This window comes from Tachypleus tridentatus, unplaced genomic scaffold (genome assembly GCF_004210375.1).
Source record: "Tachypleus tridentatus isolate NWPU-2018 unplaced genomic scaffold, ASM421037v1 Hic_cluster_1, whole genome shotgun sequence".
In the NCBI taxonomy this organism is placed as follows: domain Eukaryota; kingdom Metazoa; phylum Arthropoda; class Merostomata; order Xiphosura; family Limulidae; genus Tachypleus; species Tachypleus tridentatus.
In genome coordinates this window covers 20,322,861-20,341,601 of record NW_027467777.1, presented here as the reverse complement: position 1 = coordinate 20,341,601, position 18,741 = coordinate 20,322,861, and the positions used below count along the sequence as shown (strand labels likewise).

Below are 18,741 nucleotides of genomic sequence, written 5' to 3'. Positions count from 1 at the left end.
TACTTATTGACCAGTGCTATTTGTTAGTGAACAGTGTTGTTACTTATTGACCAGTGCTATTTGTTAGTGAACAGTGTTGTTACTTATTGACCAGTGCTATTTGTTAGTGAACAGTGTTGTGAGTTATTGACCAGTGCTATTTGTTAGTGAACAGTGTTCTTACTTAGTGACCAGTGCTATTTGTTAGTGAACAGTTTTGTTACCTATTGACCAGTGCTTTTTGTTAGTGAACAGTGTTGTTACTTATTGACCAGTGCTATTTGTTAGTGAACAGTGTTGTTACTTATTGACCAGTGCTATTTGTTAGTGAACAGTGTTGTTACTTATTGACCAGTGCTATTTGTTAGTGAACAGTGTTGTTACTTATTGACCAGTGCTATTTGTTAGTGAACAGTGTTGTTACTTATTGACCAGTGCTATTTGTTAGTGAACAGTGTTGTTACTTATTGACCAGTGCTATTTGTTAGTGAACAGTGTTGTTACTTATTGACCAGTGCTATTTGTTAGTGAACAGTGTTGTTACTTATTGACCAGTGCTATTTGTTAGTGAACAGTGTTGTTACTTATTGACCAGTGCTATTTGTTAGTGAACAGTGTTGTTACTTATTGACCAGTGCTATTTGTTAGTGAACAGTGTTGTTACTTATTGACCAGTGCTATTTGTTAGTGAACAGTGTTGTTACTTATTGACCAGTGCTATTTGTTAGTGAACAGTGTTGTTACTTATTGACCAGTGCTATTTGTTAGTGAACAGTGTTGTTACTTATTGACCAGTGCTATTTGTTAGTGAACAGTGTTGTTACTTATTGACCAGTGCTATTTGTTAGTGAACAGTGTTGTTACTTATTGACCAGTGCTATTTGTTAGTGAACAGTGTTGTTAGTTATTGACCAGTGCTATTTGTTAGTGAACAGTGTTTTTATTCATTGATCAGTGCTATTTGTTAGTGAACAGTGTTGTGAGTTATTGACCAGTGCTATTTGTTAGTGAACAGTGTTTTTATTTATTGATCAGTGCTATTTGTTAGTGAACAGTGTTGTGAGTTATTGACCAGAGCTGTTTGTTAGTGAACAGTGTTGTGAGTTATTGACCAGTGCTGCTTGTTAGTGAACAGTGTTGTGAGTTAGTGACCAGAGCTGTTTTTTAGTGAACAGTGTTGTTACTTAGTGACCAGAGCTGTTTGTTAGTGAACAGTGTTGTGAGTTAGTGACCAGAGCTGTTTGTTAGTGAACAGTGTTGTGAGTTATTGACCAGTGCTCTTTGTTAGTGAACAGTGTTGTTACTTAGTGACCAGAGCTGTTTGTTAGTGAACAGTGTTGTTACTTATTGACCAGTGCTATTTGTTAGTGAACAGTGTTGTTACTTATTGACCAGTGCTATTTGTTAGTGAACAGTGTTGTTACTTATTGACCAGTGCTATTTGTTAGTGAACAGTGTTGTTACTTATTGACCAGTGCTATTTGTTAGTGAACAGTGTTGTTACTTATTGACAAGTGCTATTTGTTAGTGAACAGTGTTGTTACTTATTGACCAGTGCTATTTGTTAGTGAACAGTGTTGTTACTTATTGACCAGTGCTATTTGTTAGTGAACAGTGTTGTTACTTATTGACCAGTGCTATTTGTTAGTGAACAGTGTTGTTACTTATTGACCAGTGCTATTTGTTAGTGAACAGTGTTGTTACTTATTGACCAGTGCTATTTGTTAGTGAACAGTGTTGTTATTTAGTGACCAGTGCTATTTGTTAGTGAACAGTGTTGTTACTTAGTGACCAGAGCTGTTTGTTAGTGAACAGTGTTGTGAGTTAGTGACCAGAGCTGTTTGTTAGTGAACAGTGTTATGAGTTATTGACCAGTGCTCTTTGTTAGTGAACAGTGTTGTTACTTAGTGACCAGAGCTGTTTGTTAGTGAACAGTGTTGTTACTTATTGACCAGTGCTATTTGTTAGTGAACAGTGTTGTTACTTATTGACCAGTGCTATTTGTTAGTGAACAGTGTTGTTACTTATTGACCAGTGCTATTTGTTAGTGAACAGTGTTGTTACTTATTGACCAGTGCTTTTTGCTAGTGAACAGTGTTGTTACTTATTGACCAGTGCTATTTGTTAGTGAACAGTGTTGTTACTTATTGACCAGTGCTATTTGTTAGTGAACAGTGTTGTTACTTATTGACCAGTGCTATTTTTTAGTGATCAGTGTTGTTACTTATTGACCAGTGCTATTTGTTAGTGAACAGTGTTGTTACTTATTGACCAGTGCTATTTGTTAGTGAACAGTGTTGTTACTTATTGACCAGTGCTATTTGTTAGTGAACAGTGTTGTTACTTATTGACCAGTGCTATTTGTTAGTGAACAGTGTTGTTACTTATTGACCAGTGCTATTTGTTAGTGAACAGTGTTGTTACTTAGTGACCAGAGCTGTTTGTTAGTGAACAGTGTTGTGAGTTAGTGACCAGAGCTGTTTGTTAGTGAACAGTGTTGTGAGTTATTGACCAGTGCTCTTTGTTAGTGAACAGTGTTGTTACTTAGTGACCAGAGCTGTTTGTTAGTGAACAGTGTTGTTACTTATTGACCAGTGCTATTTGTTAGTGAACAGTGTTGTTACTTATTGACCAGTGCTATTTGTTAGTGAACAGTGTTGTTACTTATTGATCAGTGCTATTTGTTAGTGAACAGTGTTGTTACTTATTGACCAGTGCTATTTGTTAGTGAACAGTGTTGTTACTTATTGACCAGTGCTATTTGTTAGTGAACAGTGTTGTTACTTATTGACCAGTGCTATTTGTTAGTGAACAGTGTTGTTACTTATTGACCAGTGCTATTTGTTAGTGAACAGTGTTGTTACTTATTGACCAGTGCTATTTGTTAGTGAACAGTGTTGTTACTTATTGACCAGTGCTATTTGTTAGTGAACAGTGTTGTTACTTATTGACCAGTGCTATTTGTTAGTGAACAGTGTTGTTACTTATTGACCAGTGCTATTTGTTAGTGAACAGTGTTGTTACTTAGTGACCAGAGCTGTTTGTTAGTGAATAGTGTTGTGAGTTAGTGACTAGAGCTGTTTGTTAGTGAACAGTGTTGTGAGTGTTTGACCAGTGCTCTTTGTTAGTGAACAGTGTTGTTACTTAGTGACCAGAGCTGTTTGTTAGTGAACAGTGTTGTTACTTATTGACCAGTGCTATTTGTTAGTGAACAGTGTTGTTACTTATTGAGTAGTGCTATTTGTTAGTGAACAGTGTTGTTACTTATTGACCAGTGCTATTTGTTAGTGAACAGTGTTGTTACTTATTGACCAGTGCTATTTGTTAGTGAACAGTGTTGTTACTTATTGACCAGTGCTATTTGTTAGTGAACAGTGTTGTTACTTATTGACCAGTGCTATTTGTTAGTGAACAGTGTTGTTACTTATTGACCAGTGCTATTTGTTAGTGAACAGTGTTGTTACTTATTGACCAGTGCTATTTGTTAGTGAACAGTGTTGTTACTTATTGACCAGTGCTATTTGTTAGTGAACAGTGTTGTTACTTATTGACCAGTGCTATTTGTTAGTGAACAGTGTTGTTACTTATTGACCAGTGCTATTTGTTAGTGAACAGTGTTGTTACTTATTGACCAGTGCTATTTGTTAGTGAACAGTGTTGTTATTTATTGACCTGTGCTATTTGTTAGTGAACAGTGTTGTTACTTATTGACCAGTGCTATTGGTTAGTGAACAGTGTTGTTACTTATTGACCAGTGCTATTCGTTAGTGACCAGTGCTGTTACTTATTGACCAGTGCTATTTGTTAGTGAACAGTGTTGTTACTTATTGACCAGTGCTATTTGTTAGTGACCAGTGCTGTTACTTAGAAACATCTCTCGTATGTATAAGATTATTAACAGAAACAAATGTTTCCATCTTGTATAAAACCACGACTTTATTTGGAAACATATATACAGTCACACACAGGCTGGTACAAATGTAACTATCTGGAAACATATATACAGTCACACACGGGATGGTACAAATGTAACTATCTGGAAACATATATACAGTCACACACAGGATGGTACAAATGTAACTATCTGGAAACATATATACAGTCACACACAGGATGGTACAAATGTAACTATCTGGAAACATATATACAGTCACACACAGGATAATAGAAATGTAACTATCTGGAAACATATATACAGTCACACACAGGATAATAGAAATGTAACTATCTGGAAACATATATACAGTCACACACAGGATGGTACAAATGTAACTATCTGGAAACATGTATACAGTCACACACAGGATGGTACAAATGTAACTATCTGGAAACATATATACAGTCACACACAGGATGGTACAAATGTAACTATCTGGAAACATATATACAGTCACACACAGGATGGTACAAATGTAACTATCTGGAAACATATATACAGTCACACACAGGATGGTACAAATGTAACTATCTGGAAACATATATACAGTCACACACAGGATGGTACAAATGTAACTATCTGGAAACATATATACAGTCACACACAGGATAGTAGAAATGTAACTATCTGGAAACATATATACAGTCACACACAGGATGGTACAAATGTAACTATCTGGAAACATATATACAGTCACACACAGGATGGTACAAATGTAACTATCTGGAAACATATATACAGTCACACACAGGATGGTACAAATGTAACTATCTGGAAACATATATACAGTCACACACAGGATGGTACAAATGTAACTATCTGGAAACATATATACAGTCACACACAGGATGGTACAAATGTAATTATCTGGAATCATATATACAGTCACACACAGGATGGTACAAATGTAACTATCTGGAAACATATATACAGTCACACACAGGATGGTACAAATGTAACTATCTGGAAACATATATACAGTCACACACAGGATGGTACAAATGTAACTATCTGGAAACATGTATACAGTCACACACAGGATAACAGAAATGTAACTATCTGGAAACATATATACAGTCACACACAGGATGGTACAAATGTAACTATCTGGAAACATGTATACAGTCACACACAGGATAACAGAAATGTAACTATCTGGAAACATATATACAGTCACACACAGGATAACAGAAATGTAACTATCTGGAAACATATATGCAGTCACACACAGGATGGTACAAATGTATCTATATAGCTTGAACTATACGCTTAGGAATAAAGAATATACGAAGATAGACAAGTTAGTTTGTGTTAGAATATCAATGATATACTTTTCTTCGTTCTTTTCCAGTGATAAAATGTTCGTAACACTGAAACTTTGACAGCAGATTACAAATGTAAAAACTTACAGACTTATATCCTGATACCTCACGATACACGAACATTCAGCAAATAGGAAACAGTGACGTATCTAAGTCAAACTATTCACTGTTTGTGGGTTATATTAGTGTTAAGGTTAATCGTATTGTAGTTTTATAGCTGTTGTGGTTAACATATTCATTAGGCGTAAATTATAATATGTGGGGAACAGTACAATCCCAAAAGTGACAAATACTTTCCTATTTTCTAAGCGTTTCGGAATAGATAAATTCCATCTCTTGCTTTTCCAATCCACCATCTTTTTGTGTTTTAATTTATACGCTTAAAACAACTATAAATGTAAGTATTTTTAGTTATTTAGAAACTAAATAAAATAGGACAGAAATAAAAGTAAAAAGGAAACGTGATATGATGACGTACTTGGCACAACATTAGGTGTAACATGGTCAGCTGGTTTAGGCGTTATAATGTGACGGTCAATCCCACTATTCGTTGGTAAAAGAGTAGCCTAAAAGTTGGCGGTGGGTAGTGATGACTAGCTGCCTTCCGTCTTTCTAGTCGTACACTGCTAAAATAGGGACGGCTAGCACAGATAGCCCTCGAGTAGCTTTGAACGAAATTCAAAAACAAACAAATAAACTATTCGTTGGTAAAAGAAAAGCCCAAAAGTTGGCGGTGGGTAGTGATGACTAGCTGCCTTCCGTCTCTCTAGTCTTACATTGCTAAAATAGGGACGGCTAGCACAGATAGCCCTCGAGTAGCTTTGAATGAAATTCAAAAACAAACAAATAAACTATTCGTTGATAAAAAAGTAGCTCAAAAGTTGGCGGTGGGCAGTGATGACTAGCTGCCTTCACTCCATTGTTTCTTTGCTACATTAATTCGATAGCCCTCGTGTAGCTTTGCGCCAAATTCAAAACAAAAAAAATTATCAGTATATTTTGTTATTTGTCAATTTTTATGGTTAAAGTTTCATTTCTTGCACAGTGTTCAAGATACAGCACTGTGCAATAATGTTAGGACAAAGTTAAAACAAGATTAGATTTCAGGTAAGTCTCTGGTAAAACATCAGTGTTTTACTAATCTTCATTCTCAGTAGAATAGAGACTCCCTCTTACTTTAATAACTGCAAACAATATTTGAGGCATGGTTACAACTTATTTAATCAAAATGTCCTTTGTAATTTTACTCCATCTATCTTTAATACACTTCCATACGGTTTCTTTGGAAGTAACTTTTGATTTATTATGTTTTTGACCTATCTAATCTCAGATCTGCTCAATTGGATTGAGATCGGGTTCCTATGTGGGAGGGCATTGTATCATTTAAACGACTCTAGCAGTTTCTTTCTTACTTAGAAACAATACTTTCTGCATAGGGTGGATGAGTGTTTGATGTCATTGTCTTCTTGGTAGTAGAATCCTTCACCAATAATACACAAATCACTTGGATGTAGTACAACGGGTCAGCATCTGGTGGTACTTGTGTTGATCCATTATTCTATAATTGTTTTACAAATATCTTCTGTAGTCTCAACAGACGAACATCATCACATTGCCTCCATTCTGCTTCATTAGCAAGTAAATATTCCATCTCACTTCCACCGGACGTACAACCCACGCTTTGAACCAAATATTTCAAATTTGGACTCATCCGTCCATAACACCCTTTTCCAACCATTAACAGTCCATTTTGGTACTCTTTTACACATTTCAGCCTCTTAAAAATATTTAGAAATCGAAGTAAAGGATCAGTATGACTGATACATAATCAAATATTTTATTCTCGTTGAGAATTTTTGACACTGTAGATCTGAACACTTTGCTGTGATTTGGTACATGGTCGTTCATTACATTTTGAGATCAGCGTCAGTTTTCCTTCTGTCCTGAAGGCTGTACTTAACATCAGTACCATCAAGTTTGGGTGATCTACCTCTTACTTTACTAATTTCAAATTTGCTTATCTAGGTCTCGCTATGTAGGTTGTACTTGACAGTGATTAGAGAGCATTACAAGTTTGCAGTGATTTGTTGGAGAGTGCAACAAGCATCGTGTAATGCCTTTATGAGAACTCTCTGCTCTACTGAAAATTCTCTATATACTTTCTGGACCGTGGTATGACAATAAAACTTAATGTATACGGTTAAACACTGTTTTATCAAGGTTTAATTGTGGTGTGTTAAACTGGTTTCTTATATAATATACCGGTATCGTATGCTAGCTCCTTGCTGACTTACTTTTATATATAAAATTAAAGGAACAAGTACACATTTCGGTATATTTTTGTTATAACTAAATTTATGTATGGAAAACATATCTGTTTGGCTACAAGTGTATTTTTGAGCTGCGAGTGAAGTTTGAAGCAACTCACCTCACTCAAGGAGAATACAACTTAAGGTACCCTATATAAAACTATGCTCTCCTTATTAATTCTCGAAGCAAACACCACTGTTCGTTGTTTGCTCTTCTACGTAAAATATTTTCTCAGCCCAAACGAGCCGTTTTTGCATATATATACCTTCATCTCGTGTACTCAAGCAGTCTGACAGAGAACGTGGGGCCAGGGCGGTCCAGATGCTGGAGGATGGCCAGACCCGAAGGACGTTGGCACAGCGCGTCGATGTGTCACCAAGCCTCATTAATCGACTTTGACGACGCCACCAGGAGACGAACTCTTATGACAGGAGACCAGGTTAAGGCCGTCATTGCTGCACAGTAGCTGGAGATGACCGCTTCATCGTGACTACCGCTCTGCGAGACAGGTTAGCTACGTCTCGGTCACTGCGAAATGACCTTCAGCATTCCACTGGACCCCGCGTGTCGACTCAAACAGTCCGCAATCGTCTGCACAAAGGACGCTTTAGGGCCAGACGGCCTGCAAGAGGCGTATTCTGACAGCGAGACACCGTGAAGCCAGGTTGGAGTTTGCTCGTCAGCACCTAGACTGGGAACTTGGTCAATGGACCACCGTGCTGTGGACAGACGAGAGCAGGTTCACTGTGTCTCGTGATGATGGACGTGTGAGAGTATGGAGACGCCGACGAGAGCCATTTTCCGCCTGTAACAAGTCGACGCTTGTGGACGAGGTTCTGAGATGGTCTGGGCAGGCACGTGCTTGGGTGGCCGCGCGGACTTACTCATGCTCGACAGGGGTGTTCTAAACGCACGAAGATATAGAGATGAAATTCTGGAATCCATTGCGAGGCCTGTTGCCGGTGCTGTCGGCGATGGGTTCATTCTCATGCAAGTTAACGCGCGAGCCCACGTCGCCAGACTCTGTATGGACTTCCTCGACAAGGGAAGAATACAGACTTTTGAATGGCCCGCCAGATCTCCAGATTTAAAGCCGATGAACATTGTTGGGACACGTTAGTGAACGCCAGCACACTCCTCGCACTGTACAGAATCTCCGGCAAGCCTTGGTAGACGAGTGGGCTGTCATACCCCAACATGACGTAATGTACAGAATCTCCGGCAAGCCTTGGTAGACGAGTGGGCTGTCATACCCCAACATGACGTAATGTACAGAATCTCCGGCAAGCCTTGGTAGACGAGTGGGCTGTCATACCCCAACATGACGTAATGTACAGAATCTCCGGCAAGCCTTGGTAGACGAGTGGGCTGTCATACCCCAACATGACGTAATGTACAGAATCTCCGGCAAGCCTTGGTAGACGAGTGGGCTGTCATACCCCAACATGACGTAATGTACAGAATCTCCGGCAAGCCTTGGTAGACGAGTGGGCTGTCATACCCCAACATGACGTAATGTACAGAATCTCCGGCAAGCCTTGGTAGACGAGTGGGCTGTCATACCCCAACATGACGTAATGTACAGAATCTCCGGCAAGCCTTGGTAGACGAGTGGGCTGTCATACCCCAACATGACATTGATAAACTGATTCGAAGTGTACCAAATCGGTTTCAGCAGTGAAAACCCGTGGATGTCGCACTAGATATTGAATGTTTCAAACGTTTCTTGAATAAACGCATTTAAATTGTTCAAAGTATTGTTTCATACGGGATATCAGTTTTGGTGATGTTGGTCATTTTAAAAGGTTTTTATTTCTCCATGTTTTACCGTTCGTCACAAAATGGATAAAAATAAAAATATTATCACATTTGGAACACTGAGATAAATTATAGAAGAAAACGTACTTGTTCCTTTATTTTTTTTAACAGTATAGTTAAAACATTATATAGGTTACCACGACAGTTATTTCAGACCCTAAGTTCAATCAGTATGTTCATTCACGATATGCTATTGGTAACACGACAGTTATTTCAGACCCTAAGTTCAATCAGTATGTTCATTCACGATATGCTATTGGTAACACGACAGTTATTTCAGACCCTAAGTTCAATCAGTATGTTCATTCACGATATGCTATTGGTAACACGACAGTTATTTCAGACCCTAAGTTCAATCAGTATGTTCATTCACGATATGCTATTGGTAACACGACAGTTATTTCAGACCCTAAGTTTAATCAGTATGTTCATTCACGATATGCTATTGGTAACACGACAGTTATTTCAGACCCTAAGTTCAATCAGTATGTTCATTCACGATATGCTATTGGTAACACGACAGTTATTTCAGACCCCAAGTTCAATCAGTATGTTCATTCACGATATGCTATTGGTAACACGACAGTTATTTCAGACCCTAAGTTCAATCAGTATGTTCATTCACGATATGCTATTGGTAACACGACAGTTATTTCAGACCCTAAGTTCAATCAGTATGTTCATTCACGATATGCTATTGGTAACACGACAGTTATTTCAGACCCTAAGTTCAATCAGTATGTTCATTCACGATATGCTATTGGTAACACGACAGTTATTTCAGACCCTAAGTTCAATCAGTATGTTCATTCACGATATGCTATTGGTAACACGACAGTTATTTCAGACCCTAAGTTTAATCAGTATGTTCATTCACGATATGCTATTGGTAACACGACAGTTATTTCAGACCCTAAGTTCAATCAGTATGTTCATTCACGATATGCTATTGGTAACACGACAGTTATTTCAGACCCCAAGTTCAATCAGTATGTTCATTCACGATATGCTATTGGTAACACGACAGTTATTTCAGACCCTAAGTTCAATCAGTATGTTCATTCACGATATGCTATTGGTAACACGACAGTTATTTCAGACCCTAAGTTCAATCAGTATGTTCATTCACGATATGCTATTGGTAACACGACAGTTATTTCAGACCCTAAGTTCAATCAGTATGTTCATTCACGATATGCTATTGGTAACACGACAGTTATTTCAGACCCTAAGTTCAATCAGTATGTTCATTCACGATATGCTATTGGTAACACGACAGTTATTTCAGACCCTAAGTTCAATCAGTATGTTCATTCACGATATGCTATTGGTAACACGACAGTTATTTCAGACCCTAAGTTTAATCAGTATGTTCATTCACGATATGCTATTGGTAACACGACAGTTATTTCAGACCCTAAGTTCAATCAGTATGTTCATTCACGATATGCTATTGGTAACAGTGTATGAAGATTCTGAATAATTACGAGTGTTGTCACGTGGTTTATTCAGAAATCAGTGAAGCATTACCACAGTGTTGTAACATTACATTCTGTAACGGCATGGAAAGTAATGGCACATGAAATGGAAAGAATAACAAATTATTCTCTTATCCTAACACATTTGTACAGTGATGTAAGTGTATAATTTCTCACACGTGTTCTGGACTAACTTTGTCTGTATGTCAGTCTGCTGTTCCTGCAGTGCCTTCGTATATCCCAAGGTGGATATTGTAGTTAGGGTATATTTAAATATCACAATTCATCTGACGAACGAATTTAGCTACAAAAACTTTTCATTTTAACTTGTAACAAATATCTCGCAGTGTGTCAGCGACAAACGTAACATATTTTTTTTAAAAAAACGTTAACATTTTGGGTTCGATAGTAGTTGATCGGCTGAGTGTTTACAATCTCCCAACAATGCCAATTTCATGGGTTCGATTCCCTATGGTGAAAAGAAAGTAGATATCCCATTGTTCTATAAGAAAATAAACAATTTCCCGAACAGCCCCAGAAATTCTGAAGTACAGTAGAAGTAATTCGGAACCGGTTTTAACCGTTTCATTAAGATGACTCCATTCTGAAGTACAGTAGAAGTAATTCGAACCGGTTTTAACCGTTTTACTAAGATGACTCCATTCTGAAGTACAGTAGAAGTAATTCGAACCGGTTTTAACCGTTTTATTAAGATGACTCCATTCTGTAGCCGAACTTTTGAAACACACGTTTTTGTAACATATTCATACAGAGCGATGGTCACTATTCTGTATAAAAAAATCAATTCGAGACTTGGACTAAATAAACAAGAAAACTAATTAAATCAAACAGGATTGAAAGAAATAAATTAATAATAGATTTTATTAGTTAACGACGTCAAAAACTCGCGATTAGTTGAAAGATAAGAAAACGTTATTTGTTCGCGAATTTAAGTCGCGAGAACTTTAAAGATTTCTCCCGACAGTTTGAAAAACTAAAAGAATGAAAATCTAATGATTTATTACCTTTTTCCTCGCTTTTTCTTTCAGAAATTCCTGGTCCAAGTAACGCAAGAGGAGTGCTTCCCGCCATATCTGAAAAATTAAGAAACGACCTCTCGGACAATTCCATAACAGATAAAAGTGGTACCTCTACAATGTTTTTCAGGGTTAAACGTAACGTGGGAAGCTTCGAAGATATTTCTATAATTATTTTATTTCTTCAATTCTGTGACTATGAATAGAAATAAGGTGTCAGCTTGCGAGGCAATCGAGAAAATAAATACAGTAAATGATCGTTTTAAGTAAAACTTAAAGTCAGTGACGTTAGCTGAAAGACGTGAAAACATCAGTGTTGATCGTGAGTCAGAATCAATCTTACAAACTGCTTCGAGTTAAAAGTACCTTAATAAAAAGTAATCATATCCAAATAGCTAGAAGTCATCTCCAACTTACAATGATAACAAGATAATTATTTTGAAAAACATGGTTTTCACCATAAAAGGTTACGCTTACAAAACACGAGTTGAAACTGTTAAAATAAAATTAGAAAGAACAACTTTCTTCGGATAAGTATGGCGTTGAACCATTAGTTGATAACATGATGTACAGAACTAAATGATATAGAAACAGGACAACTAAGTAACAATGAGGTATTCTACTGAAGGAATCTTCGTGGTATTCTGTTGAAGCACGAGTTAGAAAATTACGTAATATTCTAGTGACACAATAGGTAGAAAACTAAGTAATATGATACTGATTAATAGATAGGAAACTACATGGTCTTCTATCAAAATAATAAAACTGATATACGTGATATTCTATTGATATCATGGATAGGAAACTACGTGATATTCTACTGATATAATAGAGAGAAAACGACGTGATATGGTACTTATATAATAGATAGGACACTACATGATATTCTATCAAAGTAATATAAATTAACATACGTGATACTGTACTGATATAATAGACAGGAAACTACGTGATATTGTACTGATATAAAAGACAGGAAACGACGTAATATGATACTGATATAATAGATATGAAACTACGTGATATTGTACTGATATAATAGATAGGACACTACATGATAATCTATCGAAGTAATATAAATTAACATACGTGATATTGTACTGATATAATATACAGGAAACTACGTGATATTGTATTGATATAATAGATATGAAACAACGTGATATTGTACTGATATAATAGACAGGAAACTACATGATATTCTATCGAAATAATAAAAATTAACATACGTGATATTGTACTGATATAATAGACAGGAAACTACGTGATATTGTACTGATATAATAGATATGAAACAACGTGATATTGTACTGATATAATAGATAGAACACTACATGATATTCTATCGAAGTAATAAAATGGATACATGTGATATAGTACTGATATAAGAGATAGGAATCTACGTGATATTCTAGAGAGACAAAGAAGTAACTAGAAATTTGTTTAACACTACTTATTAAATAAACCAGTGAGGTAGTTGAGATATAAAAGTACAAAATATCTAAGAAATGTTTTGTTATCGTACTGGTATAGATCATTACACAAGAAACGTATATTGACATCAGAAGAACAGAGATTATAATGGAACATAGTGCTGACTTATTAGCATACCAGCAGGAAAACTGTTTAATAAACAGTAGGTTAACAAGGGTTCGAATCTGTCATCGACACAAAAGTAACAAAGTAGGAGATCCATATTTACTTCACTCCGACAGAATTTTTTTCACAAGTTATTTAAACGGATGAGGGAATATAAACAGCTGTTTGAAGTCAAGAACATTAAAAGATTGGCAAGAAAAGGAACCATCTTAAATTTCGATGTCTTCAGTTTAGCTTATTTACTTTCCTGACTATACAAACTCTACATCAATTTCTTAAAGACGTGATGACTGATACCAGGCAGAATTCAAACGTGGGATCCATTTTAGCAACCAGCAAAGATGTCAATTGAAATTCCTTCTGGTCACTTTCGTTTCACGTCTTCAAGAAACACTCTTTCTTATTATGGTTATTATGTGCATATTTTTATGTATATGTAACTAACAGCCGTATTTTATTTTTGAAGCTCCAAAGGAAAACCACGGTTCAAAAGATACAGATGACGTTATTCGGCCTTACCAGGAAGATACTGAACCAGGTGAGTAACAATGGCAACAACGTTGCAACAGCAACAAAAATGAATTTAAACTTGAGAAATATAACTGCTGTTTGTAAACAGAAGCTGTGAGGTAAAAAGTGTTTAATTGTTCCTAAACAGCTAATTCAACTTGGGTTGATATAATTATTCAATAAAATTTAAGTTAACGATTTTTTTCAATGTTAATGTTAAGATACTAAAGTATAATATACAAAGACTACTCTTGTGTAACGTCCAATAAACGTTAGGAAACCTTTGAAATGTCTGATCTCATAAAAAGAAGTTTCTCACAGCCAATGTTTATAAGTGAGAGACTAAACTAAACAGCTACTGAGTGACATTAAACAGAGAAAGTAGGAACTATAGTTGTTTCTTACAACTTTTTACACAAACAAAACCTGATTAACAAAGTCCGTGAAAGTGTGAACAACATATAACATTCTAAATTTTAATACCACCTGCGGTGTTGTTATAATGGTTACCATATATATATACACTCACCACCTGCTGTGTTGTTATAATTGTTACCATGTACATACACTCACCACCTGCTGTGTTGTTATAATCGTTACCATATATATACATTCACCACCTGCGGTGTTGTTATAATTGTTACCCTATATATACACTCACCACCTGCTGTGTTGTTATAATCGTTACCATATATATACACTCACCACCTGCTGTGTTGTTATAATCGTTACCATATATATACATTCACCACCTGCGGTGTTGTTATAATTGTTACCCTATATATACACTCACCACCTGCTGTGTTGTTATAAATGTTACCCTATATATACACTCACCATCTGCTGTGTTGTTATATTTGTTACCACACATATATATATATATATATATATGCACTCACCACCTGTTCTGTTAATGTAATTGTAACCATATACACGTACTAATCACCTCTTCTGTTTATGTAATTTTCACCATATATACATATTAAACACCTGTACTGTTTACGTATTGTTACCATATACACGTATTAACCACTTGTACTGTTTATATAAGTATCCATTACTTTTTATACTGCTGTAATTGGTACCAGAGTTTAGTCTGACGACAAACCAAGTAACATACATATAGAATGTTCTGTAAATAAATAATGTACAATCAGACAAACCAAGTAACATAAATATAGAATGTTCTCTAAATAAATAATGTACAACCAGAAGGCAGACATACAGTGTATACCGACATATTATATACAACCAGAAAGTAGACATGCTTTGTGTACCGACATATTCTATACAACCAGAAGGCAGACATACAGTGTATACCGACATATTATATACAACCAGAAAGTAGACATGCTTTGTGTACTGACATATTCTATACAACCAGAAGGCAGACATACAGTGTATACCGACATATTATATACAACCATAAAGTAGACATGCTTTGTGTACCGACATATTCTATACAACCAGAAGGCAGACATACAGTGTATACCGACATATTCTATAAAATCAGAAAGTAGACATGCTGTGTGTACCGACATATTCTATAAAACCAGAAAGTAGACATACAGTGTATACCGACATATTCTATACAACCAGAAAGTAGACATACAGTGTATACCGACATATTCTATACAACCAGAAAGTAGACATACAGTGTATACCGACATATTCTATACAACCAGAAAGTAGACATGCTGTGTATACCGACATATTTTATACAACCAGAAAGTAGACATGCTGTGTATACCGACATATTGAACACATTGAACTAGTAGCTTGTTTATTAACTTCAGATCTGTAATAAAACGTGTTTTGAATTAATTTTCTAGATACTTATGTTACAAGATTTGGATGTACACAGAGTTTTACTAAATCTAGTAAACCGTGAACACAGTCAGAGGAAAACGTGGTAATCGCGTGACGTCACATCTGCTTTATCCACTAACATCGAGGTCTTTCAGTGAATACCAGGGTTTGAAATATGACAGATATTCCACTGGTCTTTAAGTTTAACATACATTTTATCAGTTTTTCTGGATTGATCTGGTTAGGAATCAAGCTATCCAAGCGATGCTGAATTATTGTCACTGTAACACAATCCATTTACAAATGAGGTTTAAAGGGCCATATAGGCACCAGATGACATATTTAAGATCTTCATACTGAATTCTTAAGACTGTATTAGTGGTGTTTATATAAGTTAGTTTTAACGTTTCAGTCTGATGTAGAAATCGCTGAATTTCCCGTCGCCATTTTGTCTTACAGAGAACGTGAATTCTTCGGCGCCAGTCCACACCTACAAGTTGTTACATGTTTTAGTGTTACTGGTGAGTTTTCAACCAAGACTCGTTCCTCGATAAATGTCTATCTCGTTTGTTTCCTGTCTTCTGCAGTTAGCTCAAACTGAGGACGAAATATCAAAGATTCGATAACATCATTGGCTATAAAGAAACAACTTATTTTTACAGTAAATAACTCGAGAATGTGTTGACGGTCAGTTGTGGACGGTCCAACTACTTCTGTTTGACCAATATCCAGAAAACTTGATTCACAAAGGAAAAGCAGAGTCGTCGACAAAAAATCAAGCAAACACAACAATGGAAAAGTGAAATATTCCATGCAGTTAGTGGTTGGTAGTTAAAAGCTGTTGCATAATTGATTATGAACGAAAAGCGCCCTCTATTCTCTAATGTGCTCGGTTCCTCTTGGAAGGAGGCTATTAGTGTGCCAAGCTAAGTTTATTCAACATTTTAACCTATTTTCAGGGTTCGGTAGATTACAAACATAAGTCAACTTTTCAGTTAATACCGTTAACAAAGGTAAAATATCAGAAAGTCTTAGAAACCTAATATCTCTTCTCTCAAACGTTTTAATATAATAACATAAATATTTTAAAGTATTATAAAGTTATTATTTAAACCTTTGTTTCAACGTCCCAGCATACGACATTTTATATATATAAATAACTCCATTCTTTCTAGTGTGGAACTTTGAATGTGAGCCTCGTGCTAGTAACGAGTCACTGAGGTTATGGCTTATTCTAATGTCTTCATAATTCTATTAAAATGTTGAATTGTTTTCGTTTCAAAATGCATAGACTGCTCTTTAATATAGTCAAAATCTGAGCTTGATATATGATAGGTGATGTCAATGAAACCACTTAAAGTCAATATAAATATAGTAGAGACGGCTGATATGGGTGTTACAAACAACCGACAAAAACGTTTCGACCTGTCACATTAGCCGTCTCTACCGTGTTAAAATATAACCAGGAAAGGTATATCTCTTCATAGAAACATAATTGAGATTTTAATATACGTTTTTATATGTTGTTTATTATATAATCTCTCTGTTAGTACAGTTACATAATTACTTGGGAACTATCTGCTACGATGTTTATTATCACAATAAAATGTTAATTCGACTAGATCATTCTTAATAAGGTTACACATTACAATAATTAATATGATAACACATCACAATATTTAATACTATTACATATAACAGTATTTAAAACAAATAAACGGTATATTATTTAATACGATAACACACTACAATAATTAATACGATAACACATTACAATACTTAATACTATCACATATAACAGCATTTAAAACAATTACACGGTATATTATTTAATACGATAACACACTACAATAATTAATACGATAACAAATTACAATACTTAATACTATTACATATAACAGTATTTAAAACAATTACACAGTACATTATTTAATACGATAACACACTACAATAATGGGTTCAAGATCATTGTTGATAGGGTTACACTCTACAATAATTAAGATACATTAACAGAAACACGGCTGTTAGTGCTAGTTGTTACTAAACACAGTATTCATACGTCATTGAAAATACTTAGAAAAAACGAACATTTTCTTGAAAAATAATTTTTCTTCTGGGAAGTAATGCAGGTTAAAAGTGTTCTGATATAAACTGTAATGTTCTTATCTAATAAACGATTTTTCTTCTGGGAAGTAATGCAGGTTAAAAGTGTTCTGATATAAACTGTAATGTTCTTATCTATTAAACGATTTTTCTTCTGGGAAGTAATGCAGGTTAAAAGTGTTCTGATATAAACTGTAATGTTCTTATCCATTAAACGATTTTTCTTCTGGGAAGTAATGCAGGTTAAAAGTGTTCTGATATAAACTGTAATGTTCTTATCTATTAAACGATTTTTCTTCTGGGAAGTAATGCAGGTTAAAAGTGTTCTGATATAAACTGTAATGTTCTTATCCATTAAACGATTTTTCTTCTGGGAAGTAATGCAGGTTAAAAGTGTTCTGATATAAACTGTAATGTTCTTATCCATTAAACGATTTTTCTTCTGGGAAGTAATGCAGGTTAAAAGTGTTCTGATATAAACTGTAATGTTCTTATCTATTAAACACTATTACACTTTCTGTTGTCTCTCGGACGTGTTGTTCAGTAAGCACCAATAATATACACTATTACACTTTCTGTTAAAAGTGTTCTGATATAAACTGTAATGTTCTTATCTATTAAACGAGGTACCTTTATTGTACCCTTTATTGAAAATATGTTTTTTAAGAACTCCAGTTTCCTAGTACTACATTAAAAGTTATATCAATAAAGAATTGAACCCTAACGTACAGTCCTTGTGATAGTTGTGGTGGTGTTGTGAAAAAAATAATTTTATTTAAATTGTGTTCTGTGACAAAGGTGAGGTTGTTACATGTGTTCTGTGACAAAGGTGAGGTTGT

General features: G+C 35.4%; 1 protein-coding gene across 3 annotated transcripts in view; it reads left to right on the top strand.

Moving 5' to 3' along the window:
* LOC143241803 (neurotrimin-like) overlaps window positions 1-18,135 on the top strand; it is a 52,276-nt gene extending 34,141 nt beyond the window's left edge. For 2 of the 3 annotated variants that reach the window (XM_076485060.1, XM_076485061.1), the window contains exons 6-8: window positions 11,894-11,989; window positions 13,947-14,018; window positions 16,259-18,135. In XM_076485060.1, coding sequence (XP_076341175.1) covers window positions 11,894-11,989; window positions 13,947-14,018; window positions 16,259-16,353 — 263 coding nt within the window. In that variant the 3' untranslated portion in view covers window positions 16,354-18,135. The remainder of the gene's footprint in view (window positions 1-11,893; window positions 11,990-13,946; window positions 14,019-16,258) is intronic. The other variant, XM_076485062.1, reaches the window with a different exon arrangement.
* Window positions 18,136-18,741: the final 606 nt, after the last annotated feature.